Source organism: Trachypithecus francoisi, unplaced genomic scaffold (genome assembly GCF_009764315.1).
Source record: "Trachypithecus francoisi isolate TF-2019V2 unplaced genomic scaffold, Tfra_2.0 Lachesis_group5, whole genome shotgun sequence".
Classification (NCBI taxonomy): Eukaryota; Metazoa; Chordata; class Mammalia; order Primates; family Cercopithecidae; genus Trachypithecus; species Trachypithecus francoisi.
Window position 1 is genome coordinate 2,588,744 of NW_022681470.1, and position 22,262 is coordinate 2,611,005.

A 22,262-nucleotide genomic window follows, 5' to 3' on the forward strand; every position below is an offset into this window, starting at 1 on the left:
GAAATTAAGGAGGGATTTGAAGCCCTGTCTATGATGAGATAGAAGATACTGGGAAAACAGTCCACTCTGGAACAGGAGGTCCCCGTTCATGGGCTCAAAGAGCTTTTTATGCGCAGAGGAGTAGACTTGTTCTGTTTGGGCCCTGGCCGTGGTATTGGGGCCCATGGATAACCCAGCCAGAGTTCAGTTTCAACTGGACAAGGTTTTACTGAAAATGGACTGTATGCTGGGTACCTTGCTGGTCATCATTCACCTGATGGTTCAGACAGAAGTTAGAAAACACAGCCCTGCATTCACTACTCTCCTACACAGCAGGGTAGTAAAATGTCCATTAATACATATTTTGGTAAAGATGTAGACTTACAACGGCATCAAAGACACAATAGTCAACTCTGGGAAGTTAAAAGATTTCACAGAGGAGGTGACCAGTGAGCTGCGTCTGGGAGGATTAGTGGGAGTTCACCAGGCCAACCAAGAGAAGAGGCGTCCAACACAAGGGATGACGTGTTCAGATGCACAGAACACGCAGTGCTGCTGAGAAGCTGCCGGCTGTGCAGTATGAGAGGAGGGGAAGGTGGCACGGCCTTAACTGCCATGCACAGATTAGACTTCATAGGTGAGAGGGGGCCGTGCGATGATTTTTTAAGCAGTAGAGTAATATGATCAAGTGAATACAGGCTCTGTGGACTGACAGTCGTTGAGTCTCAATGAGTTGAGTAATTCCCAAGTGAATGTACTGTGCTTCCCTTTCTCTTTTCCCCTGATCCTCTTACGGTCATTTAAAAGTATTCAGGAAACAAGGGTATCTGTTCTGTCCATTAAGAATCTATTCTCCTTGGGTAGGCTGTCCAGCCCTGCGAGGTCTAGAGCTCAGCTCCTTACTGGAACAGAGTCACTTGTAATAAACACCACACAGATGCCAGGGACTAAATCCTTGAGCAAATACATGTCAGTAGTAACTTGGGGGAAAAGCCTCTTAGTTAAAATTATTCCATTTTTTTGCTCGCTGAGATGTTTTGCAGGAAAGGTTTTGCCTTGTTTGCCAAGAGACAGTTGCCAGTGTTGCGAAGGAAAATTGGCACGTAGTCCTTTCCAGCTTGCTGGGGGATCAAGTAGATGCATTCCTACGAGTGGCTGCAGAACATCACATCTGGCTTTTACTTCTAAGGCCTGTCACCTCAAACCTCTTTAGAATAAGTGGGAACATACATAAATGAACAGGCAAATAATAGTGGAGGTCAAACAGCACAATGTTAAAATAAGGTACCAGTCTTGCCACAGAAATGTCTAGCATTGTGTAAGAGACAGTCATTCCTGCTGACAGTTCGTCAAATAGCTAATCCTGGAATGAAAAGCCACAGAGGTTAGCCCAGCAATCTGTTACCAAATCAGTGCATTGCCTAAGATACTGCTTCCCCCAACCTCCAGGGGATACGTTCAGCAAACTTTGAACATACATGTCAGATGAATGCCAGAGCAAATCATGGAGTCACTTTTCTTCAGGAAGTGAACCTTTTTTAGGATCAAGGTCAATTCCTCCAAGACAGGACTCATCCTAAAATTGCAGTGGGTGTGACAGAAAAGGCTCTCAGCTGTGCATTGTGGTGCTTTAAATTCTCGTCAAGGAACTTATCTTTTGGAGTAAGATATTGGACCTCTGGGAAGCCTTTGCTGGAAAGAAAATATATTTCCTGTGAAAGTTCATAAAGGTATTCGTCCCCACTCTCAGGAATGGCTTGATTGCTTTAGTAGAAGTATTTGCTAATGTTTTGGAAAACCGTGTTCTGAGAAGGGTATGGACACTCAAAGAAGAAGGTTTTGCTGGACAGAGAGGGGAGCATATACAGTGTGTTGGCTGTTCAGGGCTGGGCATACTCTATTAGGACCTCCATGAAGAGGGTTTTGAATTAGGGGCCGGGGATGGCACAGAAAGCATGGATTGTAAAGAGACCAGGTCATGTGGGAGTGGGAGGGGTGTGGGGGCATGAAGGGAAGTTCAGTCAAAGTCAGTCCACTGAACCACTTTCTTTAAGCCCAGTCAGGCTCAGAGGTCACGTCACAGAGGGAAGGTGGAAGGCACCAATGCTTGTGTAGTGTGTGCCTTGTGCATGCCATGAAATGTTCCCCACTGTGTCTCTGATACCCAGAACTCCACCTGGCTCATGAGAGGACACGTGACGAATTGTGTCATTTTACATACAGTATATTACTCATTCTTACATTGACATTAGTCATTTTTATTTCTGGTCTATCATTAAGCACTTTGACTTCCTCAGAACCTCAAGTCTGATAAATGACAGGACTAGATTAGATCTGAATCTAGCTTTACTACAGTCAAAGGCTAGGCTGCCATTTCCGATCTTCAAAACCGTTTCCCCCACGGGAATGACAACATATGAAGCAGATGAATTTGGAGCTCCACTGGGTGAAGGTGGGACAGGAGTCAGAGAAGGGCAAGTCCCAGCCCAGGACCCTCCTTGGTCTCCAACTCGCCTAACAGTGCACAGTGAAGAAACTCTGAGCTCCCAGGGTCCTGCACTCTCGCCTTCGCTCTGTTTCCCAGAGAATTCCCTGGGGAGAGATTCAAAGCATGCTCCATAAACCATGTCCTCAGTCCTCTGACTGCCCCTCTAAACAGGGAATATCAGTTTTAAAAAGTGAAGTCACTCCAAGACTACATGAGATTGTTATTGACTCATAGTGAGTCAGAAAGTCAGTGTTACTGAGAAGTGGATATTGAGTCTTCTCCCCATCCTTTTTAAAGCATCGTTTCCCTTGCCAGCAATTGATGTGCGTAAGCCACGTTCCTAATATTGTCTCCTATTTTGGGGGTTTAAAATAACACATATTTTAATTACTTGGTTAAGTATAGGCTTGGGTCACTTTTGCTTTATAATCGAAAAAGATGAGATCCCGTGGAACTATAGTTCTTCAAATTGCTCCACCTAGAGTGTGCCTGTGGGTTGTGTGTGTATTTGGGTTCATGTATGCCCAGGTCTCAGATAACACAGAAGCAAACAGCTCTTCCTTTTGAAAAAGGAATTTCTCTAAAGCATCTTTAATTTCAAATCAGTTTTTAAACAGAAGCTGACAGAGAAAATAATTTAAAATCGAATTAACTTAATCTTTAGTCCAATTTAATAAAGGACTGCATTTATTTATGACTAGATTTAAAGAGAACACATCTAGGAGTATGAAGAAAGAACAGGTCTTTAGAAGTCTTTGTTTGTTTTTGGGTTTTTTTGTTTGTTTGTTTTTGAGATGGAGTCTCCCTCTGCCGCCCAGGCTGGAGTGCAGTGGCGCAATCTCAGCTCACTGCAAGCTTTGCCTCCCGGGTTCCCGCCATTCTCCTGCCTCAGCCTCCCGAGTAGCTGGGACTACAGGCGCTGCCACCACGCCCGGCTAATTTTTTTGTATTTTTAGTAGAGACGGGGTTTCACCGTGTTAGCCAGGATGGTCTCGATCTCCTGACCTCGTGATCCTCCCGCCTCAACCTCCCAAAGTGCTGGGATTACAGGCGTGAGCCACCGCGCCTGACCTGCAAGTTTTAAAACTCCAGAGCACAGGCCTGGTTACAAGCTAGTCTGTTGATGTAAACAGAATTCACTTCACTGAGTTGCCACTTCTGTGTTTTTGTTTCTCAAGTGTGCTTTCAGGCGGCTCCTCTGTGAAAAATAACGGGTGCTTCCTTCCCTCCTGTGCTTGGGAGCTCTTCAGCCTTTTAGAGAATCTAATTTTACTTTGGTTTTTTTCTCGATGAGACAATGAATCCTTAACTAAGGTTAATAACAGAGTGGGAGCAGGTTCTGGCCATGTGCCAGGCGATCATCAGCAGCAATTCTGAGCGGCTTCCTGATATCAACATCTACCAGCTGAAGGTGCTCGACTGCGCCATGGATGCCTGCATCAACCTTGGCCTGTTGGAGGAAGCCTTGTTCTATGGTACTCGGACCATGGAGCCATACAGGCAAGTCCCAGGGAGAGGCTAACACAAGGGCTAGGACGTCTTCACGTTGGGCAAAGATCGATGTTGTGAAGTCATTCCGATTACTGCTTTGCATGGAGGATTTCCAGCTGCTTCTCAACCATTGTGTAAAACCAAGTCTTATTTTACTCATTCCCCCTTGTTCATTCACTCATGCATTCATTCATCATTTGTAAAGTTCCTTCCACGTGTCAGGCACCGTGGGTGTATGGAAACTAATTAGATGCTGTCTTGATCTGGAGCAGATGATTACAATACGATGTGGCGCTTGCAATGACAAAGGCAGGCTCAGGGTGCTGGGGAAGCTGGAGAGGAACGCGGGCTCAGACCTAGCTTGAGAGGCTGTGTCATTGGCCTCTGCTGGTCCAGGTGAGGATGGCCATACGGGGCCCTTGGTCTGGCTGGCAGTAAATCCTGGTCCCTTCTCTTTCTCAGGATTTATGCTTTCAGTTGAATCATTTGTCTTCATAATTACCTTGTGAACCAGGGAGGACAGCAGGGAGACGGCTCTGCCTCAGCTTATCCTTGAATCAGGTGAAGGAACAATTGGTAATTGCTTCTTGACTGATCTCAGCTCCTTGAGACCAGAAGGCGTTTTGCCCTGAGATGTTTTTATAACTCAGAGAAGCTTTGAGGAGGGTAGTGTTGAACTGCTGAGAGTTAGGTGCTGGTGGATGTTGCACCCTGATTTGCAGAGGGCTGAGAACATAATTCTAGAAGGTGAGACTGAGAGCAGCCCAAGGGGAAGGGCACAGAGACATGCGAACCATAATCTGAGGTTGGAATGGCTCAGTCTCTAGCACAGAGCAAGGCTGCTGATGGGAAGGTACCTTGAAAGCACCTGTGACCAGGAGCGATGGCAGAGGGAGAAGATCCCTGGAGAACTGGGGGTCCATCCTGGGCAAATCTTTAATTTCCCAGCTTTGCATACTGTGCAAATACCGTGTCAGTCCAAAGTGGTGAAGCAGAGGGAGAATACAGGACCTATGCAACGTAGGACAACGGGCAGAGAGAGGCTGTAAGTGAAGAGGGACAGGTGGAAAAGTCAGAGCCCAGGGTACTTCCTGTTCCCGCTAGAGGAAGACTGTCAGGAGACATCTGGGAGAGGAAGTTCCCAGAGTCAACATAATAGAAGTGAGTCCAGGGTCTAGGATATTTGTTCGGACTAATGGTAGGAAACCAGAAATGAGGTGCTTGGTCAGGAAGCCAGGCATGAGCCAGGAGCTTGGTGCCGAACCCGAAGATGGCAGAGCCAGGTGGATGGCAGAGGTCCCTGCCCAGCCAGTGGCACCAGCCTGACCCTGAGCATGTTTTCTGGACTTCTGTAGGTGGTTTCCTCCACTGCCAGTGGGTGAACAGCTCTGGAATCCAGACTGTGAGTCAGCTTTAATCAAACGTATAAGGGATTGGCTTGAGGGCTGAGACTGTAGACTTTCCCATGAGCAGTGAAATGCCTGCTGAGTGTGATCAATCTTGTGGGTTCTCAGAAAATACGGATTGCATTCAAAGAGATAAGGCTTCATCTCTGAGCCTTAGTGTTGCAACAAGAGGCAGGTCAGATGGTTGGCGTTACCTCTCTGAACTCCACAGCTTGCTATGAGAAGGCCAAACCACAGCCTCTGGGTGAGCGGATAGACTCCAGCCAAAAGACGCAGACTGAAAAATACCCTTCCTTCTCCAGGCCCCCATCAGCAGCCGCTGGCTCTCTTTGCTAGCGCTGCACTGACTCTTCTGCCTTATTCCCTTTCGTTTTGACACCCAGACTGCCCTGCTCAGGCCACTCTGAAGCACAGAAACTTTAAATGGGTCCACCACATCCATAAAGAAGAGCACACACCTACAAGGATGTCTGTTCTGCACGTATTTTGCAACCTTCTCTTCCCCACGTCTACTAGGGCCTCTTTGAGGCACTAACTTACCCCTTAAGTAACTGGCAGTTTGACTGACTTTAAAGTTAAACAAAGAGGCCTTTCTTGTAAGCGAGGCCAAGTCGTCTCCACCAGAATATAGTCCATTATGTTTGGAAAGCGTTTGGTTATATTTACATGGTGTTTGGCAGGTCACAGTCTCTCTGTAGATGTGTGCTCTGTTCTTACACTGGGTGACAAATTTCCAAGCCTCCCTTGGCTCCTCTTCCCTGGAGTGTGTTGAGGAGTTGCTTTCTGGTGGTATTTCAAGACATCCAATCTGCATTGATCCACTTCACATGAGTGAGGTACGAATCATTTGCTTTTAAAGCTGTAGTTGAGGAAGAGGCTATAAAGAAACCCGAACCAACAAAGTTAAGAGAAATGGGCAGGGTAGATGTTGTCATACTTTGCCTTTTTCCCCTTTAGCTCAGGCAGAGGGGAAAATAAGGAATGTATGCAAATAGGTCAGGTACCCTGCAACGCCGTTAGCAATTTTAGAACAAAGGCAGGAATGGAGAAGTTGGCTGTGGTTTTCAGCTCCCACAAGTGCACAAGGGAATTCACACTGGGTGCTCTCAGCCTCCGCGTCGGCTCCCTGCAGATGCTGGAGGTGGGCCTTTTGCTTACCTTTAGCCAAGGTCACAGCCAGTTAGCTAGACATGAGTTACCAAGGGATGATTGCATTGCCATCTGCTGTAACAGTTTTACAATGTTAATATATTGTTTGCAGCAACTAGATAGAGGTCAAGTCTTTCTTGATGATTTTGTCACTCCTGACCTTGGCTAAATTTTAATTGCTGACCTTAGAGGAGAAAGTGCTGCTATTCCATTTTTATCCAAATTATGGCCTTCAGCTCCCTTCTCGCTACTCTGTCATTTATTTTTACTCAATAGATTTTACTCAGTTTTTATGGTGCAGCTCAACATTAGGTCCTTCATATTTCATAAAACAAGTTAGAAATCACATACAACGAAATGTATAATATTTAGTATTAGCCCATAGTATGTCTTCTGATAGTATCGGCATATATATGACTGTATATGCAAACTCATCTGTCCCTTAGCATTGCAAACATTAAGTGGAATGAAAATAATTTTAAAATACTTGATAAGTTTTATTTAAAAGTTTAACTTAGTCTAATGTTAATTAGCCAGTTAGCAGTTCAGAACTTGGTACGCATTTTCCTGTTAAAGATGGTTACAGATTATGGTAAGTTCCCCAGACTAACCCATGAAAGTCTACTCGGCCTTTGATAGTACCAGTGTATGGACTATAAATCCGCGCCCCCCACCCCGCCCTCCAAAAAGGAGAGAAAAATACAAAATTGAACGCATTGTTTTAAAATTTTTGTGTGTCAAATACTAATTCAATTTGACTTTACTTTCGGAACTGGAGAGTGATAAGGAGATACAGAGGGCTTTTCCGGCTTTGAAGAGGACTCTCAGGACATTCACACCTGTTGTGTTCATTTCTTTTGCAAGATTAGCATATGCTTATAGGGAAGGACCATTTAAGAGGACAGAAAGGTAAAAATCAGCCTCATCTTCAAACTGTTGACCCACTCCTTAAAGACAGGCATGGCTAAAAGTTTCTTTCTGGAAATGTTCTGTGTGAGAGTGGCCAGTGTGAATATATTCCAGAGCCACATAGACCTCAGTCTTGGCGTGGTGTCAGAGGATTGAAAATCAACAGTAATCCTCACCTTCGCCAGGGTCTCTCAGAAAACACGAACAGTGGCTCCATCATAATACACAGAATGTTTTCTTAAAGCTCCCGCTTCCCCTACCCCATTCCTTTTCTTCTGCTTTCCAAGTTATTCTTGACTCTCTTCCCTTCAGAACTGTTCACGTGGGCTCTTCCACTTTCTCCTGCACTTCTGCCTTTTTCTTACTTGTCTTGCTTGGGGAAAGACTCATTTGCAATAGGTTTTTTAAATATGCCTGCTAAGGTGGTATATGGAGGCGTGTGGATTAGAAAGAGAAAAGGGAAGGGAAGCCAAGCCAAAGGTCCTCCTTAGTGTGGGGGGAAAACGAAGGAAGAAAAAAAAAAAAAAAAAGGATAACTCCCTAGCCCATGTTCTGTCACTTTTTTCACTTTACAAGAGAGTGTAGACATCTGTCTAGATCAGCTCTAGATCAGCTCCAGAAATAAGTATCTGAACTTCATCCAACACTCTTTCCACATGTTTGCCATTTATTATCTCTGATGAGATTTATAGAATTGTTTCACCTGATAAATGAATAACTGTTTTCTTCTCTGCTTCTCTTCTCTCCTCCCTACATCAGCTCCACCTTATGCTTTTTAACAGATACATAGTATTTCATCTCATGGATATACCATAATGTTTAGATCAGTCTCTTGTTTCCATTTATGTGTACCATGTCAAACAATGCCATGATTAATTGAATCCATAGGAGAAATTCCTAAATGGTAACTTGCTACATTAAATTTAGGTCCCCCTGAACTTAAAATAAAAGTTATATTTATTTTAAATTTGGCTAACCATTTCCAAGTTGTACCTCCCCCACCACACACACCAAAATGTCACTCTTTCCTCAAGAAAATATGAGAAGAGATGACACTGATTTCCAGTGTATCTGTTCTAAAGCCATTTCAAAACCTATTAGGGCCTTCATCTATTCCTTCATCAAAGCCCACATTATAGGGTAAGATTTGTTGATATTAATTTTGTTGTCCATAAATTGTATTTTTGTGCTGGTGGGAATGACATTTTTGTGATGTATCTGGGGAAAAAAGGCAAAAGAACAAGAATGATGAAGAGACTTAAGTTGTGATTGGAGAAAGAGGCAAGGGGGGGTGGGCTATGAAATCTCCAAGGAGAAGAAAGCTGATAAGAGTGGGATTTCAGCTCAGATAGTTTTCTGTGCTTTGTTGTCAGGAAAAATGGGGGCAGGTGGAGACAATGGAAGTATAATGCAGCCGGTAGTTTGTGTACCCACCATGGTTACAAATCAGGGGTTTGCAACTGAGAAATTGCCAGTTAATTACATAGCAGCCCCATCAGTTTTTAATTTTGCAGGGGATTTTTTTTTCTCCTTTTTTTGAGAAGCTTTGGAAAATAGGTCGATGATCTATAAGATCTCCTCATAACAGTACCTTCTACTGCTGTTTTCAAGCAGGCTTTTCTGAAGAACCCAGTTGTTCTTTCAAGGGTTTTTGTCAATGTGACATTCTGGTACAGGAGCCTGCAGAGCTTGCCGGGTACATGTTACAGGGGGAGGACCTGAGTGCGCCTTTGGTGCAGTCATCTGCCAGCGCTTGCTGGGGCCTGCCCTTCCCCATCCCTCATCCCAGGTGTGTGTTACCGTGGGAGGACCTGAGCGCGTGTTCGGTGCAGTCACATACACAGCCCTTGCTTGGGCCTGCCTTTCCCGATCCCTCATCCCAGATGCGTGTCACCGTGGGAGGACCTGAGCACGCCTTCGGTGCAGTCACATACCCAGCGCTTGCTTGGGCCTGCCCTTCCTGACCCCGCGTCCCAGGTGCGTGTCACCGTGGGGGGACCTGAGTGCGCGTTCGGTGCAGTCACATACACAGCGCTTGCTTGGGCCTGCCCCTCCGGATCCCGTATCTCTCCGTGTTGCTCAGATGTTAGCTTGCTCTCCGAGGACGCTTGTGTCGTTGTCTCTGACAACAAAGCTCATTCCTAGAGCGCAGGCAGGGTCCTTGGCTGTTGTATCTAGTTTAGAACTTTCCTAAGCCATGCTCATCGAGTAGGACCTAGAGAACAAATCAGAGCCAGTTCTCTCCCCAGAAGAGGAAATAAGTATCTGAACTTCATCCAACATTCCACGTACGTTGTTTGCCATTCATTGTCTCTGATGAGATTTATAGAATTACTTCACCCAATAAATGAATAAATGTTTTCTTCTTTGCTTATTAATGTAAACAGTAATCTTTTAGCCACTTAATCATGTTTTCCATGCTTTAGTTTTCAGTTAAAGTATCTTTAGTGGGAGACCCTCTATACACGATTTTGAGCTCTGTGTGTGTGTGTTCATATGTGTGAAATCCTGAATTATCTGGCATATGCCTAATCAGGGCCTCTTTCTGTTTGCTGTCCATTCTGTAAGGTTTATTTCTTACTGGGACACTGGGGCAGTGATCACCTGCACAGTGATGGGGGAAGGAGCTGTCAAGACCCAAGCATTTTTTAAAACTCTTAAATATAAGCCTTTTAAATTTAATTCTGAAAGACTTTCTTAATTCAGAATTTAGGCATAAAATAATACAATGAGAAAGGAGGTGAAGGAGGGGAAATAGAGAAAGAGGGACGATGAAGAAGAAGGAAAAAAGATATGACAATGACTAGTAGATACTTACTACACCACTGACTTGCGCTTAGGCCTCATTACTTGTGTTTTACTTTTATGGATAACCCAGAGCTAATAGGAGGGTTTAGGCAGGGGGATAACAGAGAACATTATGACCAGTTTCTCTGGCTCTTCTTTTCTTGGAACAAGAGAAATGAGACCATCTCTGCTTCAACCATCTGCTCCTCTAAAGTACCTTGACTTGCTTTAACCCTAACCACCTTGCTTGAGATGCCACCTGTACATTTGGGTAAAGACCTTCATTGCCCAGCTTTGTGGAGTGGTTCCAGCCCTGAACCTGCTGGTTGTGTGAGAATGACCCAGCCTTGTAGTCTTACTTCTGGAAGAAAAATCTGGGACAATCTACATGGAACTGGCATAAGCTCTGGCCCTTCAACACCTCTGAAAAAGAGGAGGCAGGATGCCTTGGGCCTTCTCCTACTCCTGAATGTAGCAGCTCTTCTGACCCTTGCTGTTACCTCAGGCATTGGAACAAGTATTCCATGTACTGACAGAGCTTTGGATGACAGCAGACAGGCTTAAGTGATCTGGCAGCTTCACATAGCACGCCTTCGTCTAGCTTGCCTATTTCCCATCTGTCTTAAGGATGAAACAAAATGATTGGGTGCTGCTGATGTATGTGGAGCCCCTACTGGGGAAGGGGAGGTGGCCCGTTCATTGCTTCCAGCATGGCACTGCGCATGGCAGAACATGCATACAGCCTGTGCTTTCTGTCACCTCCTGGCCATACATCTCTATAGTGTTTGTCACTCCTGGCTACTAGAGGCCACTACTCAACCATCTTTCAGAGGACCCCGTCTTCTGTTTCACTCTGGATGGCATTGCCAGAATCCACTACTGAGCTTTATTCTGGTAACTCTCCGTGTAGCAAGCGTGCTGGATGTAGTCCACATCCACTTTCAGACAAGAGAATTGAGAAGCTGCTTGTTCCTTCCCCGTCCCCGTTCTGAGCTCCAGTGTGCAGCTGTCGTCCTGCCCCAAGTCTGTGTGTGTCTTTCCACATCAGCGCTGGCAGGTGTGGGGCTTTGGGAAATGAGATATCTGTAGGAACCTCAATCTTATTTGTGTGCAAGAAGTCGAATGTGGCCTTTAGATATGCCTTGTCCGGTAGGAGACAGAGCAAGAGATGTCATTTGGACTGCAGAAGCCTGCCCATCTTCTCTACTTGATTCTCAGCTTACTGCATGGCCTCCTGGATGCATAGATCATGGTTGATTTGAATGGGCACATCTCACGTTCCTGGGTCAGGCACTTACTCATTTTTTTCACCAAAAATATTTATGGAGACCTACTTACGTACATGCACTGTGGCAAACACAACAGGCAATACGAAGTCCTCGTTCTGGTGGAGCCTTCAACAGCCAGCTGAGAGGCACTTCTGAGCAGCTCCAGAAAACCAGGCCTTTGAGAAACTGAGGAGGAATTGCTGGACCAGCTCAGGCCTGGCCAGTGACAGACAAGGTTTTTAGAGTGCTGGAGTAGGAGGCCCTTCACTGGATCAAGTACTTACCTCTCTTGGAGGTCCCTGATTGATTTTCAGGATTTCATTCATCATTCTACTACTTTAAAGTCTCATGTAGAGAAGTTGGTGCCTCTGATTGCCCGAAGCCCTCCCTAATGCATTCTTGGAGCTGAAACCTCCACTTAGCTCCACGTTGTCATCCTCTGAGCTGAAAGGGTACCCAGAAGCCAGGGCCAGCATGCTCAGGCCTTGGAGTGACTGAGGTAAAAGCTGGAAGCTGTGCTCATGACCAGCTTGGTGGGTGCTAGTTGGCCACCCGAGGAAGCCTTCTCCCAGAAGCCAGCGCTCCAGGGGACACTGATGGGGGAATATCATCATTTGACATGACTTGGTTTATGCCACTATTTTAGGATAGCCTCATTTCCTTTTTATTTTATTTTGTTGAGACACAGGATCTTGCTCTGTTGTCCAGGCTGGAGTGTAGTGGTGCAAACACTGCTTACTGCAGTGTTGACCTTCTGGGCTCCAACGTTCCTCCCACCCCAGCCTCTCAAGTACATGAGGGGGGAACCACAGGCACACACCCTGACAACAAGCTAATTTAATTTTTTTTTTTTTTTTTTGTAGAGGCAGGATCTTGTGATGTTGCCCAGGCTAGTCTTGAACTCCTGGGCCCAAGTGATCCTCCCACCTTGGCCTCCCAAAGTGCTGGGATTACAGGTGTGAGCCACTGAACCCAGCCTGGGATAGCCTTAGAATCAAACTGAAACTCTCACCTACCTTTACTGTAAAATAATGTGTAAAATAGAGGTTCTGCCCTGAGAGATGATCTGCCTAAAACACTTTTGGGTTCTTTATACCCAGTTACAGTTGACCAAATGATTAAGTATCAACAAAAATTGTGCAGTGGCATTTCGGAGAGCCCCAGGACTGTCTGGGGTGGTGCCAAGAAAGCCTGTAATATGAAGTTAGTTGGCTTTACATCTGGCCAGGGTGACCTGTGACAGCATGATTCCACTTGAATTTCTCATTTCTGCCCCTCCTTTGCCTCCCATCCTTACCTGGGACAAGGATATCAATTCCTTTTTCCCCCCAAACCCCAAGTTATACATAATTCCCACCCATTTTTACACTCTTCCCTGGCTCTTGAGCCCTCAGGCTATGCCAGGACCCAGGAAACCCATACCTTTTCTCTGTCATCATCAAGACAGCGAATAGGCCGGGCACAGTGGCTCACCCTTGTAATCCCAGCACTTTGGGAGGCCAAGGCAGGCAGATTGCTTGAGTCCAGGAGTTCAAGACCAGCCTGGGCAACACGGTGAAACCCCATCTCTACTAAAAATGTGATGATTAGCTGGGAGTGGTGGCATGTACCTGTAGTCCCAGCCACCAGGGAGGATAAGGTGAAAGGATCGCTTTAGTCTGGGAGGTCAAGGCTGCAGTGAGCAATGATCACACTATTGCACTCTAGCCTAGGTGACTGAATGAGACCCTGTCTCAAAAAAAAAAAAAAAAAAAAAAAAAGCAGAGCTCCTAATTTCAAATCAGTAGTGATAATCCTGCACTATTGCCACCTTAGAGAGGTCCAAGTTCTGGTAAGAAGTACAATGATCAACACTGGGTTCTAGAGAAGTTTCGTAAGTGCCACCTGACTCCCCTTTTGGGCCATACAACACAGAACTCATCTCTGCTGGAAGTTGGAAGATCTGCTCCCCCCACAAACCCCCTCAAGGTAACTGGAGGTCTTCAAACCTTTATTTTAAAGCACTGTGTAAAATATCCTCACGATACCACTTTCCTCCATTTGACCTTCACCAAATCCTGCTCTTTCTGATAATCCAATCCCCTCCTTTAACACTCAAGCTCCCAGTCAAGAACCATGTGCTAAGGGGAGCCGCTGGATTTCCTGTGACACCATGAGTCATTCTAGCTTGCACTTAGTCTACTGGGAAAAGTTCAGACCACAAAGGAGCCACTAGAATCTACTTTGTACCTTTGGATAACTTCCTAGTGAAAGTTTTTCTCCAACCTGGAGGGACCCCAGTCCTGTGCCTCCTTGGTAGCAGTATCCAAGGAAAACAGAAGTTCCTAGCTGTAGCTTTCACTCAGCCCACAGAGGCTCATGGTCCTAAAAGCCTTCCTGAACTCTAATGTTTTAGGTACTAATTCCAGGGTCTGTCTTGAGAATCCATTTGTTTTTCTGTCCTTCCTATCCTCCTTGGAGAGCTTTCATTCTGGCTTATATACTTTCTCTCTGCTCACTGTCTACGTTCTACATTCTCCTCTGCTACTCCTCCCTACTTGCAACAAGGATACCTGTTTGCCTTTACTCCAAAATCCCCCACCTGTGGACCAACCCCACTTATTCCCAGTCTACCTTGCTTGGCTCTTGAGCCACCAACCCAGGCCAGGACATAAGAAATACCTTTTGTGGGCCTGGCACATTGGCTCACACCTGTAATCCCAGCACTTTGGGAGGCTAAGGTGGGAGGATAACTTGAGCCCAGGAATTCAAGACAGACATGGGTGACACAGCGAGACTTCATCTCTACTAAACATGAAAAAGGTAGATGGGTATGATGGTGGTAGGCACCTGTAGTCCCAGCTGTTTGAGAGGCTGAGGCAGGAGGATCCCTTGAGTCCAGGAGTTCAAGGCTGCAGGGAACCACCACATGCTCCAACTTGGATTAAGAGTCAGTCCCTGTCTCTTAACAATAACAAAAAAGCCAGTCATGGTGACTCATGCCTGTAGGCTTTTGGGCAGATCACTTGAGCCCAGGACTGGGACGAGAGAGAGAGAGAGAGAGAGAGAGAGAAAATATCCAGGCACGATGGCTCAAGCCTATAGTTCCAGCTACTCTGAGAGGCTGAAGTGGAAGGATCGTTTGAGCCCATGGAGGTCAAGGCTGTAGTGAACCATGTTCATACCACTGTATTCCAGCCTGAGCAACAGCGTGAGACCCTGTCTCCAAAAAAAAAAAAAAAAGAAAAAGAAAAAAAAGAAAGACAGACTTTTTGTTGCATTTGCCTGACTTTCAGTATACACAACTTCCTTGTGGAACAGGATGGAAGCCACACTCTACTCCTGGGGCTCGGTCACCTGAACAGGGAAACATTTGTTTGTGTTCACCAGTGTGTATGAGCAATATATATGATCTGAGAAATCGTCCTTAGGCTTCCTACATTGTGAAAGCATTTCCAGAATAAGAACATTTTCCATTGTAGTTCAGTTTTTTTTTTAAAACTTGAACAAGCCATCACTGAGCACTTTGACTTTCCTGATAGAAAATCTTCAGTTTCTTATTACAACAAATTGTACTCTAAGCAGCAGGATATCAAATCCTAGGGAATCTTTTGGGATGCATTGAATTTCTCCTGTTGAATCAATCTCTTGCTTGGCTGCCCCTGCAGCTACCAAGCTGCTGTCTTTTCTTTTTCTCACCTCGTGGAAGAGAAAGTAGGAAAAAAAAAAAAAAATCCCATTTCCCCATAGGCAACCAAAAGAAAATCAGGTGGGCTTGAAAAATGGGTAATGGGCCGGGCGCGGTGGCTCAAGCCTGTAATCCCAGCACTTGGGAGGCCGAGACGGGCGGATCACGAGGTCAGGAGATCGAGACCACTGGCTAATACGGTGAACCCCGTCTCTACTAAAATACAAAAACTAGCCGCGAGGTGGCGGGCGCCTGTAGTCCCAGCTACTCGGGAGGCTGAGGCAGGAGAATGGCGGGAACCCGGAGGCGGAGCTTGCAGTGAGCTGAGATCTGGCCACTGCACTCCAGTCCGGGCGACAGAGCGAGACTCCGCCTCAAAAAAAAAAAAAAAAAAAAAAAGAAAAATGGGTAATGATGGATAAAACTTTGAATGCCTCAAACACTTCAACCATTTTAATTTTATATAAAGGACACACTTCATAATTTGTTCTAAAAATATGGTCAGCACACTTACATGCTATTTGTGTATTTTCAGTAAAGTTCATATGGAGTTTTCAGAAATTCCCTAAGGATAGATGGATGGGACTTCAGTTCCACTGCAAAACTAAAACTAATTTGTCAAACCTCATAATATTTGATCACTTGTAGAGAATGGTGATGTCATTTATAATGAGCAGTAAGAGGTCCTTGAAAGAAATAAAAAGTGGGGTATAAATGACCCCCAAAATTACTGTTATTTAGAACAAGGAAAGTATCTTCTGGGCTGGTTAGTATAGAGCTCTTGAGTTCGTGAGATAGAATGGAAAAATGTGTACTATTCTTATTGTTAGATGTATTAAGGGAAATGGCCCAGCCAGGTTCTGGGGAACTGAAGTAGCAAGAGTGGCCAGCCGTAGCCTTTGAACAGGGAGAGAGCAGGGGCTTGGGAGCAGTGAGGGGAGTGGAGACAGTGCCCTGCTCTGCAAAGAGGGAAGCAGATAATGGAAATTGCTCTTGCCGCATGAAGGACACCAATCACATTAACGCTGCCCTTCAGTCTGAAAGAGGAACAGATCTGCTCTCACCTGTAATTGGAAATAGCCCCATAATGTCCTCCCAATGTAAGATAAACTGGATTCAACAATCATAAAAGCATCTGCCAGATGTTGGTTAGCAGCATCTTTCCAGGGGAGTAGGTGAAAGGACTTTAAGGACTCTACCTTTCAACTTTTTAAACTGAAAAGTAATTGCTGTTATTAAGAGGCTACTGTGGACCAATCAACTTGCTTGTCCTTCTAATCCTCACAGCCAGAGTAAGAAGGATGTTAACCTGTCTTGTCCTCTGTGCCAGAGGCTGAGGCTGAGACTTAGTAACTTGCCCACTCCATGGCAGAGCCAAGGTTCAAACTCAGGCCAAGGATTCATTTATTTTATTTTGGCTGTAATTTTTAACAGCATTTGAGTCAGCCTGAACTCAGACTGGCTTTGTTAGAAAGGTATACACTATTACTACACTGCAGAGGGCTCCAGTGCTCTTTCCACTACACCATTCTGTTTTCCTGCCATATGACTGTATGACGATAATTTTAACACAAGGAACAGAAATCCACCTGAGAGTAACTTCACGCAGAGTAGAATCTGCTGCCTACACAACTGCACGGCCAGCCACCGGTCATTGTGACGGAATTCAGGGATGCAATCTGGGCCATCAGACTGATGTCCGGCTCGTTTGCTTTCTTGTTCTTGCATTGTCTTTCCTCTCCCTCCTCCTTTCCCTTCCTAGATGCTGTCCTCATTCTTCCTCACAGTCTTGTCCACAGTGTGGTGAGACAGATGGCTTCCAGCAGCTTCTTCCCCCCACTCCGTTCATGTTCTGTTAGCCGTGTAACAAAAGAAAAAGTTCTGTTCCCTCCAGCTCCAGATTTAAAGACGATGTATTTGGGATGGATGGCTTTGGCCTTAGTGGGTCTCACGCCCAGCCCTGCCTGGACCAGGGGAGACGAGGTGCTGGCAGCCCTGCCAATAAGACAGGTTTGGAATGGGACAGACGTTCTTGAAAAGCTAGGAGGGTGGGTGAGCTCTGGACAAATCAGAAGAATAGATGTCCACTGTACTATTCCACTCAGAAATAGTCTAATAAAAATTTCAGATAGAAAAAACTTGAAGAGGGTAAAGAGAATCCAGTAAAAAGACTCTAATACATGAGAAAGAAGGAAGTGGCAGCTCTCTGCCATTATGTTACATACTGCGGATGGAGCTTTGCAAGAGCAGGTTCTTAGAATTTCCAAGGGAACACCAGGACCCACTTGGACTAGACCACAAACCAGCCGTTTAGGAGGAAGTCTGAGAGCTGGAAAAGGAAAAGATGGGTCTCTAGAAGGCAGCTAAGGTCCTACCTGGAACAGAGAAGTTATGTTAGGACCTGATGTACCCGATGGCAGTGTGTGACATACTCCCTGGAGGTTCTCCAGTTCCCCTGTGTGCTGTCTCCTTCTGGCGACAGGCATTAAGTAATACAGCCAGAATGCTACACAATGTAGCGTTTATTTTGGAAATGCTACGAAAAGAGTACACCTTGATATCAGCAAGGCATTTGATAGTGTCTCCTGGTACATTTCCTATAGATGGAAAAATATGAACTAGTGAGGTTAATTTAAACCTTTTAAATCGCTATTTCTGAACCATAGTCATTCACAGATGGATAGACCCCTTTGGGGAAATATGCAGTGGGATATATGCCTCAAAGCTCAGGTTGGTTTTTGGTCCTAAGTCACCATTTTCATCAAAAACTTCCTGAGAAGAATACGTAGAAGTCATGGATATCAAATACGGAAGGGATTCAAAGCAGAGAAGAATCTTCTGGAGAGCTGAACCAAAGTTCAAATTAATTCCTTACTCAGAAACATTTGGCCACAGAATGAGTAGGGGTACAGGGAAAAGTCTTCATTTGGAAATGAAATTCAGTAATAGGCTGGAGACATTTTTCTAGTGTTCTGTCGTAGAATATTTCTGTTGTTCCAGTAGCATTAATTTCTGCGTTCTTTCTTACTGTGACTTCAGATGGGTCCTAGCCATGTAGTGTGTGTGTGATTGGCTAGAGGCAGTCTGTCTGTGATTGGCTAAAGCGAGGAAAATCGTGTTTCCTTGGTCCTGTGACCCGTGTTAGGCAGATGGCTTCATGTTGCAGCCAGTGATGGTCGTCCATTCTTGGCCTTCCATTTGAGCCATTAAGAAAGAAGGCTTCTCCTTAACTACTGCTCACAACTGAGGAAGCACAGAGCCCTAGGCCTGCAGGCTGTTAGGCTTCTTGGGACTAAAAGAGAGAGATCAGAAGAAAAATAAAAAGGAACCGAGGAAGTAGAGGTGAGAAATGGAAAGAGAAAAACAGGATCCTGATGACACTGTTTAAACATTGCCTGAGACCACATTTACTCCTGTACTGTTGAGTTGCATAAGCACTTAGGCTGATGAACTTTATTTTTCCTTTGTCAGCCTATTTGAATTGGATTTCTTGGTTCATACAACATAAAAGTCATAACATATATCTGGGGGAGTCCAGAGAGAACAGTGCTGTGCAGTAAAGCTAATCCAACCTTAGGCTGCATTATTTTAAGTATAGTATCAACATCAAAGGATTGGGTACATGCATCCATCACTCCGTCTAGACAGTTTCTAGTGGAGGGTGACTGTGATGAGAAGAATTCTGTAGCCATATGATGAGAAATGGCTGGTGAGAACTGGAAGTATTTCATCACAAGGTTGAAAGACTGTGAAGGAGAGGGATACCTGCTGTAAATTTCCAAACATTTTAAAAGGCTGTCTTGTAGGAAGGAAGTAGAGTTTTCCTCATGGCCAGAGGAGGAGGAACTAGGACCTGTTACTTGGAATTAGGGGAGACACATTTAATGCCAGCAAATTAGGAAGAACAGTTCGTAACAACTCAAGTACCCAATAATGGAGCATTTGAAGAGTATTGAATTCCCCATCGTTGGAAGTGTTTACATAACAACTAGTTGACTACCTGTTGGAATTGTATCCAAATAATTCCTTTATTGAATAGGAGGTTGCCCACATGAGCTTTAATGTCCCTTCTATCTTTGAGATTCTGAGTTTCAAAACCCTCCAAAACTTCTGTAGTCTCAGTCACAAATAAAGTACAAAAACAAATTCAGCTCCAATTCTCTTGCCTCTCTTGTTGTGAGTTACGTGGTCCATAAAATTACGGACCACACATACCCTCTCCTTCCTTTGACTGGTTCCAAGAGAACATCCTGATGAGTTAGTATAGCTTTGGTTGCTTACAATTTTTTTGTGTAACTTGGTGGTTTAAGGTAATGTAAATGATACCACTTTGTTTTACATATGTGTATACACACATACATACACACACACATATATATATACATTCATATGTATGAAACATTTTTGATTAGTCACATGGTGGATTTTTTAATGAAACATTTGCTAACTTCTAAAAAGCAGGATATTTTATTTTATTTTATTTTTTGATCTAGATTTCTAGTTTTGCCTGGGGAATCAGAAGACTGGTACACTGGCTCCACATCCTCAAAGCAGCTGTAGCAGTGCTGGGTGGCACCTGCCTTCTTAAACCTGGTGTATTCTCTGTCAGTTTGCCAAAGTCTCCTCTACTTCCCCACCAGGCTAGCTTTACTCATCCGTATCCTGTCTATCCCAGTGGGCTTGTAGAGTGTGTGATCCCTGGCATATGTTGCCTTCTTCCCTACCAGCCCTCACTGTTGGCATCTCCCACAGCAGCCATCATGAGTGGGAGAGTATTACCACATGGGAGCATGCTGTGTAAAGCCTTCTCAGACCCAAAGAAGATGAGAGAGAAGAAAAGCAAACACTTCGTTCCCACCCATGAGTTTTCTATGAAAATGTTTTTATTTTAAAAACATTAATATAAGCTGGGTGTGGTGGCTCACACCTGTAACCCCAGTGCTTTGGGAGGCCAAAGTGGGAGGATCCCTTGAGGCAAGAAGTTTGAGATCAACCTGGGCAACATAGGGATACCCTGTCTCTACAAAACAATTAGAGAATTAGCTGGGCATGGTAGCGTACACCTTTAGTCCCAACTCCTCGGGAAGCTGAGGCGGAAGGATCACTTTTGACCCCAGGAGTTCAAGGTTGTAGTTAGCTGTGATTGTACCACTGCACTCCAGCGTGGGCAACAGAACAAGACCCCATCTCTTAAAAAAGTGAAATAAAATTTAATATAAAATGTGGAACTTTTCACCAGTGGAGATGAATGAACAGACCCTATGGTCTGCCGATTTATAGAAGTATGGTATCTGGTGACAAGTTAAGTTTCTTTTCTCGTTAAGTCCCTGTTAGCAGTTTCTAATTATTATTATCAAAGTCGGCTTGCTGTTCCCCGGGGCCTGTAGCACACGCATATGACTTCCTTCCTCTTGAGTAGTGGTTTCCAGAGTGTGTTCTGTCAGGATAATTGTTCCATTGACTTGAAATGAAAGGAGAATCCTGGTTAAATGAATTTGGGAAAAGCTAGGTTAAATAAAATGGCTTCAGGTCAATTTGCTAAAAATCAGTTATGGAAAGCCAATTCATCAAAAGCCAGTTCACTGTAGACCAAGTCCACAAAAAGCCTAGTTTTCAGATACGCACATTTATCCACGGCAATTTAGTAGCTCTGTCTACTAAGTGTTTGATCCGGTATTGCTGACAATGAAAGATGCTTTTCTGAATATAGTCATGCATTGCTTAATAATGGGGATGCATTCTGAGAAATGTGTCATTAGGGGATTTTGTTGTCATGCAAGTGTCATGAAATGTATTTACACAAACCTAGATGTGAAACTGTTGTGGGAAGTCAGGGACCCCGAATGGAGGGACCGGCTGAAGCCACAGCAGAAGAACATCAATTGTGAAGATTTCATGGATATTTATTAGTTCCCCAAATTAATACTTTTATAATTTCTTAAGCCTATCTTTACTGCAGTCTCTGAATATAAATTGTGAAGATTTCATGGACACTTATCACTTCCCCAGTCAATATTCTTGTGATTTCCTATGCCTGTCTTTACTTTAGTCTCTTAATCCTGTCATCATCTTTATAAGCTAAGGAGGATATATGTCACCTCAAGACCCTGTAATGATTGCGTTAACTGTACAAATTGTTTGTGTTTGAAACAATATGAAATCTGGGCACCTTGAAAAAAGAACATGATAACAGCAATGTTCAGGGAACAAGAGAGATAAGACTTCTGACTGTCGGTGAGCCGGACAGAACAGAGCCCTATTTCTCTTCTTTCAAAGGCAAATAGGAGAAATATCACTGAATATTTTTCTTAGCGAAGAACATCCCTGAGAAAGAGAATGCACCCTGAGGATAGGTCTATACATGGCTCCCTTAGGGCGACCGCCTTTTACGGTTGAAGCCGAAGGGATGAAATAAGCCCTGGTCTCCTGTAGCACTCTTAGGCTTATTAGGATAAGGAAATTCCCACCTAATGAATTTTGGTCAGACAGGTTGTCTGCTCTCAAACCCTGTTTCCTGATAAGGTGCTATCAATGGCAATGCATGCCCGAAACTTCATTAGCAATTTTAATTTCGCCTCATCCGGTGGTCCTGTGATCTCCCCTGCCTCCATTTGCTTCGTGATATTTTATTACCTTGTGAAGTATGTGATCTCTGTGACCCACATCCTATTCATGCACTCCCTCTCCTTTTGAAAATTGCTAATAAAACCTTGCAGGTTTTACGGCTCGGGGAGCATCACGGAACCTGCTGACATGTGATGTCTCCCCCAGACACCCAGCTTTAAAATTTCTCTCTCTTGTACTCTTTCCCTTTATTTCTCAAATAAAGATGCTTAGGAAATAGAAAAGAAGCCACGATAAATATTGGGGGTGGGGTTTGTCCCCGATACGAAAGCCTCCTACACATCTAGACTGTATGGTGCTCCTCGCCTACATACCTGTACAGCACAATATTGTACTGAATGCTGTAGCCAGTTATAGCGTAGTGGCAAGTATTTGTGTATCTAAACATAGAAAAGATAGGGCAAAAATATGGCATAAAATTTAAAATGTTATAGGTGTGCAGGGCAGCTCCATTATAATCTGGTGGAACCACTATTACCACATATGCAGTCCAT

The 22,262-nt window shown here is 44.5% G+C and overlaps 1 protein-coding gene across 7 annotated transcripts in view; it reads left to right on the forward strand.

The window, feature by feature from the left end:
• Positions 1-22,262, forward strand: part of SMYD3 (SET and MYND domain containing 3) — a 764,618-nt gene that overhangs the window by 652,048 nt on the left and 90,308 nt on the right. For 6 of the 7 annotated variants that reach the window (XM_033199070.1, XM_033199073.1, XM_033199071.1 and 3 more), the window contains one exon: positions 3,793-3,967. The exons of the other annotated variant lie outside the window; for it this stretch is intronic. In XM_033199070.1, coding sequence (XP_033054961.1) covers positions 3,793-3,967 — 175 coding nt within the window. The remainder of the gene's footprint in view (positions 1-3,792; positions 3,968-22,262) is intronic. 7 annotated transcript variants of the gene reach the window in all.